The sequence below is a fragment of the Sminthopsis crassicaudata genome, chromosome 5, assembly GCF_048593235.1.
Source record: "Sminthopsis crassicaudata isolate SCR6 chromosome 5, ASM4859323v1, whole genome shotgun sequence".
NCBI classification, from domain to species: Eukaryota; Metazoa; Chordata; class Mammalia; order Dasyuromorphia; family Dasyuridae; genus Sminthopsis; species Sminthopsis crassicaudata.
Window position 1 is genome coordinate 107,803,553 of NC_133621.1, and position 19,108 is coordinate 107,822,660.

Genomic DNA, 19,108 nt, shown 5'->3' on the forward strand with positions numbered 1-19,108 from the left:
GGATATGCATGTATAAAATCATTTATATCCTGTCCTTCTTTCTTAGCTTTAACCAATGCTTGTTCTAATCTTGTCATAGGCTTAGACTGCTTCACAGACAATTCTGTTTGTGTTTCTGCCTCTTCCTCTCCTCCTTCTTGCTCCACCCTTGAAGGGTTAATTGAGGGAGGAGATGGGAGATGCTCCTGTTGCTGTTGCTCAGAATTGTACTTAACTTCATTGTTATCTGATTCATCCTTTTCACCTAGTTTAGTTGACACCTCCCCATTTTGCTCCTTCATCTCTTCCTTTAGAATAACATTGTTTAAAGCCAATTGGATTACATTGTATATATGAATTGTATCTTTGGAAATTGAGTTTGGCCTGGAATTGTAGTGTTCACCTAATTGCTTTCCTACTAATTCCCATTCAGCTGGATCCAATTCTTCTTCCAGAGAAAAAGAAGGACATATAACCTTCACAGTTCTTAAAAGTTCAGTAATCTCCTCTAAAATTATAATCAAGCCTTGGCTTTTCATAACCTTGATGATTCTCTCTAAACATTTTCCTTGAACAGAAAGTGTTTGCCCCATTTCACTATAAGAGATTGCTGGTTTAGCCCTTAACAAGTTCCTTATTTATCTATTAGCACGCTCACTTAATCTTTAACAAAGTTTCCTTGTTACTCACGGTTCTGGGTCAGAGAGACCGAGATCTGGATGGGAGGCTTTTCCACTGGAATCAGGACCGTGTCCCGGCACCAAATTGCGAAGGTCTGGTCTAGCTCCTCTTGTCAGGATAAGCAAAAGTCCTTGCCCCACATATGGACACCAAATGTAGCGAGCTGTCGTCTCCAGAAGCTGCTGGATCGCTCTCTGGGAAGAGATCTGCTGTGTCTACTCAAATCTCTCAGACAGATTCTTCTTCTTGTAGCGAACCGTTGTCTCCAGGCAGTTGCTGTTAACTCTTGTCCAGAGAAGTGACTTCCCTTCCTGCAGAGAGCCCCGTCACGCCTGATGTAATGCAGAGACTTCTCCTCTTTAACTCTTGTCCTTCTCTAGTCCAATCTGCTCTCCAGGCCCAATGTTGCCTCTTATCCTCCCAGAGAATGGGTGTGGGATAATGCAAGGGCTTCTGGGAAGAACCACTTCAGCCAATGAGCTTGCTCCTTCTATCAAGTCAACCTGAGTTCTCACCTTGTAATTGTCCAGACAACCTGAATTCTCACCTTGTCACTGTCCAGACAACCTGAGTTCTCACCTAGTAATCCTAACAGTGAATGTTAACTATTAGTATTCTTTAGGAATAGTTAAATTTTTACATCTCAAAAAAAATGTGTTCTAGATTCTTTCCTCTACACCCTTTCTATTGGTGATATCATAATATGTCATGGATTATTGAATTATTATTATTACCCTTATGTAGAAGACCCCTAAAAGAATATATTCATTTAGTCCCAGTCTTTCTCCTGAACACCAGTCCCAAATTACCAAAGGCATAATGGACATCTCCAACAGGATGTCCCATGGTTAACAAACTTAACATGTCTAAGATAGACTTTTAGCTCTCTTCCACCCTACCCCTAATTCACTCCTCTTTCTATTGAAGGCACTATTTTACCTTTGTGATTCCTTAAGTCTTCTCAATAGCCACCTTGTAAGTGTATAGCATTTAAAACATTTTAATGCTTATAATCAATTTTAGTGAGTTAGCACAGGGATCAAGTAGGTGCCTACATGCTGTGTGTGAAGCAATTATAGCATCAGTCTTTACTTCTTCCTCCTATATCCTTTATTCTTCCTACCTATATCCAATATGATACCAAGTCCTATCAATTAAACTTCCACAAGTTGAATTTCTCATATTTCTCATAACTGTCTCCTTTTTACTCATTCAGCCATTCAGTCATTCAACCATGAGGCCCCCATTATTCTTCAGTGAGACTACTGCGATAGCCTTCCAATTGTTCTCTCCATTTCCAGATACTTCTTCCAATTCATCTTCTACAAAGCTGTCAAATTGGTAATCTTCAAAGTAAAGGACTGGGTGTATCACTGCCCTGTTCAAAAATTTTCAGGGATTTTCCATGACTTGTATAGTAAAACACAAACTCTTTTTTAAAAAGAAGCTTTAAATTTTAAATCTTTTTACAATCTCTCCAGCCTATCTTTGTAGTTTGATTTCACATTCTCATGTATTCTGTTCCAGCCAAATAGGACTTAAATGATATTTCATCTCCCATCTTTGTGCCTTTGCATAAACTGTCTGCTATTCTTAGAATGCATTCTTTCCTCACTTTCACTTGTTAAAATTTCCAGCTTTCTACAAGGTTCAAATCCTGTGCTACCTCCTATATGAAGTCTTTTCTGATTCTTGCCGTTGTGACTTTCCTTTCCCCCTCTCCCAATTACTTTATATGCATTTTATATGAACTATGAATGTTTTCTCCATTGGGAAAATGTAAACTCCATGAAGGCAGGGATTATTTCATTTTTATCTCTATATCCTTAGAATAGGTACTTAATACAGTTAAATGTTGAATGAATTAAAGGATCCAAAACTTTTTAGGTTTAGAGGGAATGATAATTGGTCTGTTCTCCCACTCCAATTTATTATTCTTAAAATGTGGGCTTTAAAGTAGTCTTTCTAAGTCGTTTCTGAGTCTTGACTTTATAAAACATTTAATATATTTTTAAAATTATTTTTTATTCAGGCTATACATTCCATTGGTCAATATGAATTATTTTCAAAACAGTAAAGAAAATCTGACATGCTTACTTTGTTTGGACAATTCTTGCTCAGCATAAATGGAAATACTCGTTGCTCTAAGCACAACTCTTTATGTTCATAATTATTCTGACAGCCATACATGAAGATATTCCCTCTTCTGCTGTGACCATGGAGGTCACAATATAGGAGAATCTCCCGATCTTCCATTAATCTGCAAAGAAGAAAAAGGAAATGTGATAGCTAAAACACTGACTCTTCCATTTTCTTCTGTATTGAACCAGGGTCATTAGATTTTAAAAAGTCTGAAAAAAAAGGAGTTCAAAGCTTTCTGTTTTTTCTGAGTTTTCTGTTTTTAGTAGCTCCCTATTTCAAGTCATCTTATGTAGTGCTAATAATGTACTTTCATTATACTACTTCCTTTAGAGTCATCTAAAGAATAAAATCCAAATTCTTTACTAGGGCATTCAAAGCCTTTTGCTCATTTTAATTCTAATAAAAATTTTCATCTTCACTATTTCTTAATATGATCTTTCTCCCATTATTCCTGTCCATGGCTTTCCACAAACTAATCTTGTTTATTCCAAGTCCAGAACCTATGCTTTATCTGGACTTACTTGTTTTCTCTATCAATTTGAATATTATTCCCATCTTTCAAGGTGCAGTTTTCTTATTTTCTCTATAAATCTTTCCTGATCACTTCAACTCAGGGATTTCTTCCTCCTCTGAACTTGTAGTACTTATTAATGTCTATGTCACTCATTTGATACTTTATCACAAATTATCTTGTACCATAAATCAATATGGGCATAAAATATTATTTTTAGAAAATCAGGACAAATAGAGACCTATAATCTACAAACTATAGGTCAATGAGCTTGGCTTCAATTACCAGCAAATTTTTATAGTATATTAACAAAGGGACAGTTTATGAGGATTTATGGATTATGTAGCTCACACAGTTGAAGACAGAAGGAATTCCAACTCCTTTAACAAATAGGTAAGGAAAGTAAGACCCAGATAAGTTAAATATTTGCATATGCTTTCTTGAATATAGTAAGACTAGAATTTCTTGAATATAGCAATACTAGAATATGAACTCTGGCTCCAAATTCAGCTCACTTTCCATTATAATAGGAGTGATCACTGTTATAACATCAATAATGGGTTGTGTCAGTTTAACCTCATTTCCTTTTTTAACAGGGTTACTAAAATGGTAGATCAGAGGAATGGCACAGATATACCATACTTGGATTATGGCAAAGTATTTCAAAATAAAGTTTTATTCTGTCTTTGTGGGAATGATCTGAACAAAGTGGGTTTAGAACTAAGTGAATAAAGGGCTCTAAAAGTAGTCAATAAGTGATCAATATCAATCCTAGCAAGGATATTTCCTTGGTCTCTGTATTATTTAACATTTTTATTAAGGATTTAGATAAAGGTATAAATGACACAAAGCTGGTAAGAATAAGTAATGCATCCAAAATGTTTTGACAGTCCAGAACATTTGGCCAAATCTAATAAAATGTTAAGTGTTCAGAAAAATATGTTCAGTCTTACATTAGAGTTCACAAAATCAATGACTATGAGATGAGAAAGTTGTAACTATATAATCCATGAGAAAAGATCTATGGATTTTAATAGACTGTATGCTCAATATAAATCAGTTGTGTGATCTCAACACAACATTTAAATCCTAATCTGGAAGCTGTCATTTAGGAGATGGAAATGGAGTTAATAAGTATTAATTAACAAGAACATGATTAACTTCGTTGTTAATAGTGCTGAACAACTTGTGGTCTAAAAAGACCAAACTCTATGGCATGATAGTTTTTGATTAGTGTGAAGTATAGTTATATGTTTTAAGTTGTTAATTTTGTTAATACAGCCTGAAGAAATATCCTATTAGACAAAGATTCTGAAATTTTACTAGTTTCATTTCATATGTTATACCTAAAGGTCTCTTCCTCTGCTCATCTCTTCATTTGTTGGACATTTGCTTCTTCTGAAGTGAAGCAGCATTGCTGACTTCAGTATTTCATAACAATATGAATCACTTGGAAATAGTTTTCAAAATTTTCTTACTTATAAAGATGCTTACCAATTCTTCCTTGCTTCCTCCCAATATACATGCCTATAGAAATGTTTGAAATATAAAGTTTTCACATGAAGATTGTTGAAAATCTGACCTTGCTATTTCAATATATTTCCTCTTCTGACATTCTTACAAAGCAAACTAAGTAATATCAAGAAACTTTAAATAGCTAGCATAAGGATAAGACAATTTTGCTAAGTCTTCTTTATCATGTTCAGAATTGGGAATCCTACTTTTTTCAAGAAAGATATCAGATATGTAAAGTCTTTTGAAGGCAGGAACTACAAAGGGATCATAGCACCCAATAACTGCTTCTCCAAATAAAGAAGGGCTATGAGTAGCCTTTGTACAAGTCAAGTATGCCCTAACCCCTTCTGAGAACTTTTGACTTTCATCTTTAAATTTATGAAATCAAACAGGCTCCCCAGAGATCTGAAACCTAAATTCTTCTATTATTTCAAAACAGCACATCATCTTTCTTTCAGTTCTCTTTGAATTTTTGAGACCATTAACATGAGAGTGAGATTCTTTTCACACTTGATTGGTTGATGGTTCTAAAGAACCTTCCCATCATTTACTTCCCTGAAACAGAATTCTTGAAGTTTGCAGTCAAGATTCCAGTTACAAATAGGCCAAGGCTATAAGTGTGTGGTTTCTGGCTACTTAAGAAGTATTTTTTTCTTAAAATTTCTTTTACTTATTTGGGGAATAAAAGAAATGGAAATGGAATCTGTTCTTATACCATGGAATTATTTCTCATAGATAAGGGTTTATTTAAGTTCCTTAGAGTAAATATTAAGGTCCCTTGGATCAAGGGAGATTTTAGAAAGTAATGTAGTCAATGACGAGAAAGATGGCATCGATGAGAAAAAAAAAAAACTAGTAGGAAAAGCAGTCATAACTGAACTTCCTCAAGAAATCTATTAATCGATTAAGTGGAAATAAAGGGAGAAATGCTTGTATGGAAGGCTACCAGAGCTTCTAAATAAAATGAAACTGACTTTACCTACGAATCATATTCCTGGTGTACCAGACAGAAGGATAGGATTCCTTTTGGATAGACGTGTAGCAGCGGTTTAGATCCTGTCCAGCCAAAGAGCATCGGTAATTTCCCACAATTACGCCATCTGGGTTCAGCATAGGTATCACTTTGAAGATAAAAGTGTCCCGCAGCAGCTGGGCATCACTTGAATCTCCTAAGATGTAATCTAGGAAGCCTTTCATGATCCAAGAACTATTCGTTTCCCCTGGGTGTACTCTTGCTGTCAAAATCACCACCTTCCGTTTTCTTAATTCCGTGTTCTTCAGAGGGGTGGTGATGGTGAGAACGTACACCATGTTCCTGGCCAGCGTGTGGCACAGCACACGGATCTTACAGTACTGCGACCGCTTGGGGTCATTGGTGATACCCGAGAGGTAATCCTGCAGGTTGGCATATGTATACGGGTAGCAGTGAGCAAAGTAACATCTGTCTTTGTCATGTGGAAACTGGAAAGTCCACGTGAGAGAGAAAGAGGGGCGCCCCTCCTGCCCTATGTTATTCCTGTAGTACTTGATCTGGTCTCCCGTTCTCCGCCAGCCAATGTTGTTCATCTTGGCCTCTTTTTCAGAGTAGAAGAGTGGGCGCATGCCTTTATTGTACAGACTGTACGGCTTCGTGAAGTTGACTATTGTGAAACGATAGGGTATCCCCGCTTGAGTGTTGGTCACTTGGAAGTAATACCACTGGGTGTGTCTACTTGTGAAGAGGTCAGGGCGCACAGTCAACTGATATTCATGATCAGTACTAATATAAAAAGGGGGGAAACAAGTTATAAGCAACATTTAGCATAGGCAAAGAGATTTGTCTAGCCTCCATTAGCTTCTATTTGTGGAACCTTAAAAAAAAGGTATTAGATAAAATTTTAAATTCTTGATTTTTATTACTTATATCTAGTCATATTCCTCCCTTGAGGAAAGGAACTACCTTTTAAAATTGACATAATTTCGTGACTTCTAACTAGACAATAAACATGATGAGAAGAGATATACTGGCCAGGCTGCCACTAGGTACCGAATTAATGTTGTTAGATGAAGATAATGTAACTGCTTTTAAACAGTCTAATTCATATCTTTGGTTTGTTATCAAATGAAATTTGTTATAAATTGATAAGCAAAATTGTTAAGAAGCTTAGACCCACATATATATGCATATATACATATATACATTCATATATATACACATACATACATACATATATGAATAGAAGTTACACTTGCACATATATTTACAGGGGAATATTGCATTATGATGGCAAAATGGAACCATTTTGAGGAAACTTTCTTTTAATAATTCAGAGGCAGTATTACTTAAGCTATATGCTTGGTATACTGAGAGCACAAATGAGTACATGAAATTTTTCAAACTTTTTCTTCGATGATTAATAAATTCGTCCCTAATCATATTCTAACCCAGAAATTCTGGTCTGAATTAGGTATCAATCAAACCCCATTGTCCATCTCTATTCCTTTTTCCTTATTCTCTTTCTCCTCCATTTACTTCTTGCCCCAGTGTCCTAAAGTTACTTATCCCTTGAAATGCCTGTTCCATAAAAGCAACAAATTTAAATCTTTTCCTTTCCTATTCCTGGTTTTCAGTCTTCTTTGATGTGTCCTGGGGACCTTATCTTGGGTCCTCTTCTCTATAATATTTCACTTAGTAATTGTATTAGCTCTCATGGATTATCTCTGTGCTGATGAGTCATATTTGTCATCCCCCCATCTCTGTTGACATCTACTCTTGTGCCTCCAACTGCCTATTAGATATCTCAAAATGACAATCCTGTAGGTATTTTAAATTCATTATGTCCATAACTGAACTCACCATCTTTCTTCCCAAATCCTTCTTCTTTCCTAACTTCATCATTATTCCTGAGAATACCACTATCCTCCCAGTCACCTTGGAACTTAGGTGCCATCTTCAATGCTTGATTCTTTCTCATTACCCACCCTCCACCTTAATTCAATTTCTTGCCAAGGCTTACCAATTTTACCTTTACCTCTTATATATACTCCCTTCTCTTCTCTGACACTGCCACCACCCTGGTGTAGACCTTCATCTCTTCTTACTTGGATTATGTTGAGAGAATGCTAGTTGGTCTCTCTGCTACATGGCTTTCCCCATTCTAGTTTCCTTTCCTCAGCTGTCAAAGTGATCTTCCCAAGAAGCAGGGTTGACCACATCATCATTATTACCTTCTCAATAAGCTTCTGGATTTCCCTACCACATCCAGGATCAAATACAAAAACAAAAAAACAACAACAACAACAACAAAAAAAAAAAAAAAAAAAAAAAAAAACTATGTTTGATATTCAGTGCCCTTCATAACCTTCTTCTCAATTTCTTCTTCAAAATTTCTAGTTTTCTTACACTTTACAGATATTCTGGGATCCAGTGACTATCTATGCTATTCCTTGAACAAGACATTCCACCTCTCAATTCTGGGTATTTTCACTAATTGAACCCCCCAAAATGGCCTCTCTTCTCATCACCATCACTTTTCTTTAGCTCCTTTCAAGGTCCAGCTAAAATGCACTTTCCATAGGAAACCTTTCCTAGTCCTCCTAAATTATGCTTTTTCTCTGTTGACAACTTCTAACTTATCCTGCATATAGCTTATTTGTACATAGTTGTTTATATATAGTGTCTCGATAGACTGTGAGCTCATTGAAAATAGATATTGTTTTTTATGTTTTTCTGTATCTTTAGTGCTTTGTACCATGCCTCACACTTAGTACATCTTTAATAAATGCTTATTAATTGGTTGACTCAAAATGCTCTTTGAGAAATTTGATTTTAACATGTACAGATCATTGTAATAGTCCCTGAAGACCCTGTTCGAAGAAGTGCCCTAAGCTAGCTGATGTTCTAGCTTCTCAAATCAAAGGAATTTTAAAACTTACACTTTGACCACTTTTTGCAGATTACCACTTTCAAACCTGGCTTCAAATATCAAAGTGTTGTCATAATCCTCCACAGGTAGAATTTCTGAGTGCTTCTGAAGAGATCTGATACCTCCTATTCGAGAATACAAGAAACAGCGGCCTTTGTAAGCTGGTAAGGGAAACAAAACAAACAGATGTCAGGGTCTGTAGGAAATGGCACAAATTACCATCAGTATATTTTAAGACTTGAGGTAAATAAAAGTTGCATACTCTCCTTAAAACTCTACGTAATTTACATTTTTTAATCAAAAGAATGCCCAAGAGTAAACCACTTTAAGGATTCAACATTTCATCTTCTGAAAATAGAAATTTCACATAATTTTCTATCATGAAATAGTGATTTTTTTTCCCATTTCCATTAAAAAATTGCTTATTGTCTTTTATGTTTAAGCAAATGTATACTTAAGACTTTATCTTGCATTACTCCAACGCAAATCAAATACTAGAAGTTAACACTGTTAAAGTTAGAAAACTAAATGATACTTTTAAAATGAACCTCCTAAGATGATTACATCTATTCTTCATCTTTAAGACAATCCTATATGGAATCTTTGAATTGGGAAAGATCAGAGAGGTCAGTTAGCCCAACTTCCACAAGATGAATGACTTCTATAAGGTCCCTAATTGCCTAGTAAACCCAGTGTCTAGCTAGTAAAACACCTATGGTGTAGGAAACTTATGAGGCAGTTCATTCTTAAACTGAACCACCCTGATTATTAAATTCTTTCTTATATTGAGCAAAAAATCTGCTTGCCTATAAATTTTACCTATTGGTACTCATATTTTTAGATTTAGATTTGGAAGAGTAAAATATATCTAACATGAGAAATATTGGAAGTCTTTCAAATATTTGAAGAATCATATCCCTCTCCCTTGCCCAATTTTTATCTACTATAAGCTAAACTATTCCTCATATGCCTTATTATTGAGTCTGATCATTGTTATTCTTCTTTGGATACACTCTTACTCATCGATGTCTGTCTTTCTAAAAATGGGGTACCCAGAAATGAACACAATACTCTGGATGTGGTTGCCTTGCTTCAGAATAAAATAGCATATCCCCTAATTGTGGAAATTATACTTTTACTAATGAAACTCAAGACAAAATTAACAATTTTGTCAATTGTAACACACTATCAGTTGTCATTCTAAATTTGCACTCAATTAAGTACTTCAAAGTTTTTATTCATGAAGACTGTGGCCTAGACAAATTCTAAATCTAATCAGTTTAGAGTCTCAGTGCAAGAAATTTGAGATCTTGACTCTACAGTGTAACATGTTATCTATCCTTCTCAGCTTTATGTTACACTCCAATTGTTAAGAATATCACCTCTATCTTTTTATTTATCTAATTCACTGATACAGAAATAAAACAGAACAGGACAAGAACAGAATCCCATGGATATAGTGATAGAAGTTTCTATATAGTAGCAATTCTTAAAATATGGTCCAGGCATCTGTAGGTATTTGGGGGAGTCCCCAAAATTGTTTTAGGGCATCCATGAGATTAAAAACTATTTCCCAAATAATATGATGATGCCATTTCTTTCTTTTTTTCAACTACATATCTTTGTGAGGCTAGGTTATCTTCATTCACATAATTAAATCAAAAAAACATATTACATGGATTGAATGCAAAAGTAGGTATGAGAATATAAACTCTCTTCTATTAAGCCAGATTTTAAAGAGATTTGCAAAAATATGTATAACAGTGTCACTTGCTTTACTTGACTTCACTATTCAAAAAAGCAAAGAATTTTCAGGAAACTGGAAATCAGGAAGCTGATATAAATAAGATATTAATTTTTATGCAACACAACAAGTAAATAAAAGCATATAAATATATAGTATATACTGATAAACAGAGAGAGGTTTGTCCCCATGGACATAAGAAACAATCAACATAAGGGAAAGGAGAAGACATGTTCAAAGTTGGGGTTCAGGTAGCAAAATCATGTATACTAAGAATAGGTTTTGTTGAGAACAGGTAATTGGCACCAAAATATAGGGGAGGGCTTTCCTAATCAGATCCAGATGTAATGGAGAAGTCCTCAGGGTCACAATACAAGGCTTAGGTAGGCTCAAGTAGAGACAGTTTCTTTATGTAGACCAGTCTTTATGCAGCTATCTAAGGCAGCAGAAGAATGACTCAGGACCTCTGAAGCAGGCCAAGAGGTTCGTCTACTCAAAAGCTGCAAGTATTATGTGTCAAGACAGATAATAGATAAGAACAGTGGAAAAGTACAAATGTGGCTGACTTAGGCCTATATGCTTTTATGGGCATTAGGATCACTTAGCCTACATGACTGTATTGGAGTCTTATCATAATTATAACCTCAAACTATAACATTAAACAATATAAAATTTACAATTATAACTTTTTTCATCAATTAGAAAATAGAACTATTTTTAATTAAATATTTTTATGTTAACCAATAATAGGGTTATTTTAAGTGAATATTTAAATATTTATAGATATAAATCCCATAAACAAAAGCTCTTTGGGGTTCTTAATAATTTTAATAGAGGAAGAGAGGGATCTGAGACGAAAAAGTTTGAGAGTTACTATAGATTGATAGAAATCTACTAATCTTAAAACTAATGCTAATCTTATGACTACAAATATTTCCAATTTTTTGCATAAAATTAAACTTTAATTTTATGGCATAATGATGAAATGCTAAGAGGGATGGATTTAGAGTCAGAGAACTTGAGTAGGAATCTTCACTCTACCATTTACTCTATGAGTTTGGACAAGTAATTTACTTTCTACAAGCCTCAGTTACATCATCTATAAAATAAGTGGTTTATATTTGATAACTTTTTAGGTCTCCTTCCCCTGTAAACTTATGATCTTGTGACCCTAAATCCAAATTCACCACCCTTAAAGCATTTCCTTAATTTATTATTCTAGTAATCCTGTTACTGAAATTTGTGGTAAATCAGTTCAAATGACCCTTTTGTTTCCATTCTTGCTTTTCTTTCAGGTATATGTTTACCAGTCTGCTGGAAGAGGTGACATGTACTTGGGAAAAGTTGAGGCAAAAGTATAGGTAAAGGAAGGATCCTCTTGATTCAGTTTCCCATTGCGCTACTTCCTTTCTGAACAGGAAAATTTCCCACCTGGCTAATTCTAAACTTTGCATTTGATATAATATCAAATATTGTGAATAAATGTGGAACTCTGCTGCAATGCTGGCTGTGGAATATGACTCATACCTTGAATCAAATAGAGCTAAGGGAAGTTTCCTCACTATGGCTTTTGTCTTAAAAATATTGATGTCATAACCATGTTCCTCCCTTTTCCTTTTCTAACCAAATTCTATTATCATGACAGATGAATAATGGAAGTTCTGTCATTGTATAAAAAATATTTTAATTAGCATAAAATATCCGATTTACTGTAATAGGATGTAATTATGAAAGATCGTATTTAATCTGAATTTGTGGTCAATCCCTTATCCTGAGCATCTAAGTAAATAAGTTCTTAGGCTGCCCTTCATCCACTTAACAGTTTTGGTTCATTCTTTCAGGATAATATGCAGATAATAACTATATTCTCAAAGAAAGGTATAAAGATATAAAAGTGTCTTAAAAGATAAAAAATGTACTTTTCACTTTATGGAACTGTCACCTACTCTGTAAGCTGCTTATTATCATTTCTTCTTGTACAAATGAGAATTGTGAGAATTCTAAGGCTCTTGTACAGCAAATTTGTTGGTCATGGTTTGCCCATGGTGCTTATGCAGAGGCCCTTTGTACAATTTTTAGCTGCCTTTCTTATCAAGAATCAAACTCATGGAGGGAAACTGTGATAAAAGTGGGATGAAAGTGAGAACCCTACCATTTACATACCTATGAGTACCCAAAAAGTGACTATATTGAACTGCCAGTCTATAAATTACAGATGATTTGGGGTACAGAACTTTCCACTGGCTAAAATATCTGTGGGTTTTCTCATAGGATATGCTGTTTATGTTTACAATGCCTTCTTTGGTGCTCAATACTGAATTCCTCAAGCTAACTTCCACATTTATAGGCAACAGAAATTGAGAACTTGTAGCTAAGGATGTAGGATGTATATAAGTCTAACTGTAATGCTGTGCCATAAGTATGGCTAGCACCACAGAAAGAATTATTGAAATTTGTTCTGAGTCAGTTCAAGTGACCCCATTGTTTCTAAATCTTGCTTGTCTTCCCAGGGTATGTGTCAGTGTGTTGGGTTAGATGGTATGTACTTTGATCTCAACTCTTTAGGTTTTGTATTACCTGCTAGTCAATGCACAACTACATGCACTTTTATTCTATCCCTCTTATCGCTAATCTCATTTCCCTATGATGTAGCAATAGGAGAGTAGCTGAGATGCAATGGCCTTTTTTTTCCCTTTTGGAAACACGCTAGCAGGCTTGTCTTTCTCTTGTGAAATTTCTCTCTAAAAAGTGTGAGGTTTAAATTTCCTTGCCTAGCTACATTCAACTTCCTTTTGCCTTTAGTGCTACAATAAACTCCTTTTAGTTTTCTACCTGAGTTTGTTTCATTATTGAAGGAAAGGGCCCACATAAAGATTTTCTTTTGACACTATCAAGAAAAACTCAAGCTTCATCATTAGAAAATTTTTACTCATGTCCAATTTAGGTTCCCCCTTACTGCAATTTAAACTTTTTTTCCTTGTACTGTTATCATAGAAAAGAAAAATATCTTATCAATATCTTCCAAATAGCCTATCTTCATACATCTAAAGAATCAAGTAGTACTACTTCAGTCTTTATTACCATCACCATTTTCATCGTCTTCTACGATTTTCCTATGTAGCCCCAATTCTTCAGATCTCTTAAGTTTGGAGAGCTTGAACAACCTTAGGGATCCAGTCACTTCTCCCCATTTTCTTCTCTAATATTTATCAGGCTTTATTTACATAGAGCATGGAAATTCCAAGTTAACTGGTTTTGCTGTTAAATCGTTTCAGTTGTGTCCAACTCTTCAGATATGAACCCCATTTGGAATTGTCTTAATAAAAACACTACAGTGGTTTGCCATTTTCTTTTCTGGTTCAGATGAGGAACTGAGGCAAATTGGGATAAATTTGCCCAGAGTCACATAGATAGTTAAGTGTCTAGGATCAGATTTGAAGTGGGGAAGATGAGTTTTCCTGACTTCAGGTGTGGTATTCTATCTAATATGGCATCTACCTGCCTAAATTAGCTAGCAAACATAATTAAAATCAAATTGGACATTGCTTGAGGTGTTTAAGTCACTAATAATTTTACTGAGAAGTGGACTGTGAATTTAATTTTTTAAAATAGCCAAAATTAAATGAAATTAGCATGTTCATATAAAAAGTAAAGCCAAAAGTTGAATAGAAAAAAGAAAATGTGACATGAAATTGTGAATCTTTATTATTTAGAACTTGCTTGTAAGTATATAGCATAGTCCAATGTTGTCAAATTCATATAGAAACAGATCCTAGAGGAAGCATCTTGACTTAGAAATACATCAATTATCATTGTCTATATTATACTATTTTATTTCTTTGTTAAACATTTTCCAATTACATTTTAATCAGTGTTTTTCCCAATCCACCATTTGAGAACAGAAGGCCAAGAATTTGACACCTCTGAGTAACTTTAAAAGTTTCCTTGATTGACAGGTTATTTCTTTCTGATGCTCCTTGAAGCAGTTTATTCTAGCTAGAATTACCTAAGGCCCTTGAATGTATGAATCTCTTTTCTGAACTTTTCAGAGTAATTTTAAAAAGTAATATAATTCACTTCAATTCAACAAGCACCTAAAAGATACCTATTAAGTGCAAAATTTTGTGCTAGGAGCTTTAAATACAAAGACAAAAACCAAAAATACTCCCCGCTCTCAAAAAATTTACTTCCTACTATGGCTAAACACATGTTAATTCTAATTAAATGACTCATTGAAAATATAGTTAAATATCTTTTTGCTTAAATTAACTAGGATTGCAAACTTTAAAAAGGGAAAAAGAAAGCTCTATTCAAATGAAAATTTTTTCAAGGGTAAATTAAGATTATATGACTTCTATATCTGTCAGTTTACTCACCTCACATATCCAACCTTCTGTCAAATCTTGTCATCTCTACTTTTCATCATCTCTTATACAGTCCCTTTCCTCTACTCACACAACTATTACCCTAATTAAGGCCCTCAACACATATTGCTCAGACTACTACAAAAGTGTTCTGATTGAACTTTCTGACTCAGGTTCCCTTTCAATCTCCACTCTGCTGTCAACATGATCTTCACAAAATGGCAGGTCTGACCATGTTACCTTTTCTCTCTCTCTCCCTCTCTGTTGCTTTGTCTCTCTCTCTCTCTTTTTGTGTGTGTCTCTCTATCTTTGTATCTCTCTCCTTTTTAAAACTTCCATAGTATTTTGTTTTTCCAATGACATGTAAAGATAGTTTTCAACATTTATTTTTGTAAGATTTTGAGTTCCAATTGTTTTTCTCTTTTCCTTTCTTCCTCTCTCCCCAAGAAGCAAGTAATCTGATACAGGATATGTACATATACAATCATTTTAAATATATTTTAAAATTTGTTACATTGTGCTATCCTCAATTAGCAACAATGACTCCCTATTACTTGCAGGACAAAATATAAAATTCTTTCTTTAGCTTTTAAAACCTTTTATAATATGAACTCTGCTTACCTTTCCATTCTTTACACTATATACTCCCAGGGTTCTATAATTCAGCTACATTGGTCTACTTGTTGTTTCTCTAATAGGACACACCATCTTTTGCTTCTCTGATTGATTGTCCCTTATGTTTGGAATATTCTTCCTTCTCACCCCCTGTGCCTTGTATTTTTTCCTCTAGTTTCCTTCAAAACTCAGCTCAACCAGGAGCTGCAGAAGACTTTTCTTGGTTCTCACCCCCATTTATTGCTAGTGTCTTTTCTCTGAGATTACTTTCCGTTTAAACCATACTTCTCTTCTGTTGCATCTATACATCTTCGATGCATCACAGAGACTTATCAGAAATGGGCAAAAAACAAAGAGCTCTGGAGGACTGTGAGTCTTGTGTGTCTCTGACTTTCCCTTCTAATTTTAGATATTAAGGAGGGAGGCTGAAAAAAGCCCCGTGTAGAAGAATCCTTCTAAAGTTCTTGGAACTAGAAGCTTCAGTCTGATCAGCCTCTATCTAGTCAGCTCTATCCCTCGGTCCGGAAAGACAAGTCAAAGGGACCTGAAAGCAGTATTGGAACCACAAGGAGGCAGCAGATTCCAGAATACCAAAGCCTGCATGGCTTTCTCGGATATGGTATACAGCCAGAGGAGTACTTGGTAGTTAGAAATTAATACAGACAGATATATACATATATATATATATATATATATATATATATATATATATATATATATATATATATATATATATAAAATACAGACATATGCTTTGTTCTGATCTATGGAACACAGTTTAGGAAATATTTCCTCAGATATCATAATACACTAATCACTAGGGAGGAAATTATTTGGGTAGGAATTCAATTTTTGACAAGAAATTTTCCCAAGTACCACTAACATCCTTTTGTTGTCAGAAGGGATTAAACCATAAGGATGTAAAACGAGAGATCTTGACTCTGAACTGAATGCTAATAACAAATAAAGAATAAGTATTTAGTGGAAAGGTCTTATCTAATGTCAGTCTTATCAAATTAAAAAAATCTTATTTTTTAAGAATTGAAATGAAAAGTCATTGACTATTTTTCACTATCCAAAAACCTACCGGTCATAGTTAATACAGAGGGATGATGTCTCATTCCATTGTATACAAGTTTATATAATTCTGTATATTTTCCACTTATATATGTTTTATGTTAGAAGTATTAACAATGGTATAAATATTGGGGAGAGAGCCTTCAACTTAACAAAGAAAAATTTTCTAATAATTAGTACAGTTTTTAAAAATGGAATAGATTACCTTAGATGGTTGTGAGTTCCCTTCATTGGCAAACTCTGACAAAAGGTTGAAAGATTACTTATTGGGAATTCTGTAGACAGGATTCATGCTTTGCATAGGGATCAGGCTAGATGACCTCTAAAGTTTACTCCAACTCTAATTCTATGGTTCTAGAAATCACAGAAATTATTTCTTTTCAGAGTGTGGCAGCCCAAGAAGAACATCTTAGGGTCATAAGAATCAATTGAATAAATAGGTAGAATTACTAATGGGATAGACTATAATGCCAGAAAATTAAACTTGAGCTGATCCCTGCAACTTTATGTAGTTTTATAGGAAAACAAAATGTGTTTTATATAATTTTCAAGTGTTATAATAGTTATTTCTTCAAATGCCATAAAGTTATAACTTCACAAAGTGTTATAAAGTTATACTTCATCTTTCTAGGCCTCCTTTTCCTTGTTTATAAAATGAAGGTGCTGAACTAGAAAATCTCCAAGTCCAGGATTAATGCCACAAGTTTATGATTCTATAAATGATTCTTGCATAAAGTAAGGCATACTTTTACTATTGTAATTAGCTCTCTAAATTCCTGGATGAACATAGAACTGAATCCCATAGTGACAAACTTAGTAATTAATTATTGTGATTGCAAGTATGAATAGCAAAATAAAAGATGAGGCAACTCAGTTTTTCAAAGTACTGTACAATATACTTCTAAGTACATACCTACCATCATTACCAACATAAACCACAGTGCCTTGGGTAGAGTCTAGACTGTGGGGTTCCAATTCATCACCTGTTGAGACATACAATGGCTCAGGATAGGCAGGAGCGTAATCTGCAAAAGAAGATATATTTCTAGAGTTTAACTAGATGATCAAAGATATCTTTAGCTTGAAGATTGAATTTAAAAATCATAAAATTAAAAGGTGGCATATGTATGTGGAGAAGACATCAAAGCTAAGTTAGTGTGGGGAAAAAAAAAACTTTAAGTTTTACTAGATTGTAGGTTCAATGTAAATCAGCGAAATGATATGGCAGCCAAAGTATCACAACTGACCTTAATTTTCAGTATTTCAAGGCTCTATGATTGGGTTTTCTTTTAAGCAATACTGATCCCAACTCCTTTATGTCTTAGTAGGATAGGGTGGGGTAATGTGATTTCAGGCTTAGACAAATATAGAGGCCAGAGTGAAGGAAGTAAGAACCCTGATAGATTTTGCTCTGGTTAAACTAAATCTGAAATATATGTTCTGTTTGGGAACCCACCTTTTAGAAGATACATTGGCAAATTAAAGCAAACCCAGGAGAAAGAAATCAGGATGCTGAAAAGACTTGAAAAGGGGATGAGAGGAGGATAGGTGAGAAGAATTGGATATATTTGACTTGGAGGAGAGAATAATTTTGAAGGATGAGAATATGCAAATATCTGCATTGTAGTTATATGGCAAAGAAATTAGATTTTGATCAAAGGGGCTCAGATCACAAAGCTAGCATAAAGGACGGACTTAGCTGTGATAGGGGACTTCAACTATTTTGTTATCTACTGGGGGCTTCCTACTGCTAAAACCAGAATAGCTGATAAATTCTTGAAATGCTTTGCTGAAAATTTCATATATGCTTCAGAAGACAAAAGAAATGATAAGAAATACTGCTATTTAGAACTGATAAGAGAAGCAATGGGAGGATCAATGGCTTTGAGTCAGAAGATGATAATGACCATGTTGTCTTAAGAGTAATAGATAAGAAAGGGAATACTAGCATAGTGTGATATGTTTTTTAGACTTCAAAGAATTCAGAGATAGGATAAAGTAGAATCTTGTAACTGTGAGTCAGCACTGGGGAAAACAGTATTCACACAAATATCAATATAAAACATATATCAAGTAATTTATATCATATTTCTTGCAACCATCTTTTCTCTACTTATACTTCAATCACTCTAATTCAAACCTCTTCATTTGTCAAACAGACCACTCTATAGCCTCCAAACTGGTCTTCTTGCGCAGTCTTTCACCTTCCTTTTCTTTCTTTCTTTCCTTTTTTTCCTTTTTTTTTTTTTTTGTGATGTGATGAGAACTATATTAAGTGCTAAGGGAGTTATAGAGCTTAAATAGTATTTTTCCCAATTATATGGAAAAACATTTTAAATACATTTCTTAATATTTTATTTTTCCAACTAAATGTAAAAAGAAATTTTAACACTCATTTTTAACAAAATTTTGAGTTTCAGATTTTCTCTTTGCACTCCTCTCTAAGACAGTAAGCAATCTGATATAGATTATATGTGTGCAATCATGTAAAACATATTTCTAAACTATGAAAAAATAAAGTGAAAATAGTATATTTCAATTAAAGACAATTTTAACACTCATTTTTAAAAAATTG

At 34.3% G+C, this 19,108-nt stretch overlaps 1 protein-coding gene across 8 annotated transcripts in view; it reads right to left on the reverse strand.

Annotated features, from left to right (window-relative positions):
• AGBL3 (AGBL carboxypeptidase 3) overlaps nucleotides 1-19,108 on the reverse strand; it is a 118,230-nt gene that overhangs the window by 76,063 nt on the left and 23,059 nt on the right. For 5 of the 8 annotated variants that reach the window (XR_012482308.1, XM_074267859.1, XM_074267858.1 and 2 more), the window contains exons 5-8: nucleotides 17,451-17,558; nucleotides 8,744-8,894; nucleotides 5,808-6,587; nucleotides 2,758-2,920 (exon numbers count right to left, since the gene is read on the reverse strand). Coding sequence is in view for 5 of the 8 variants with exons in the window: in XM_074267859.1 (XP_074123960.1) it covers nucleotides 2,758-2,920; nucleotides 5,808-6,587; nucleotides 8,744-8,894; nucleotides 17,451-17,558 (1,202 nt within the window). In the remaining 3 variants the exon portion in view is untranslated. Of the gene's footprint in view, nucleotides 1-2,757; nucleotides 2,921-5,807; nucleotides 6,588-8,743; nucleotides 8,895-17,446; nucleotides 17,559-19,108 lie in introns of those variants that run through there. The other 3 variants (XR_012482309.1, XM_074267861.1, XR_012482310.1) reach the window with 2 other exon arrangements.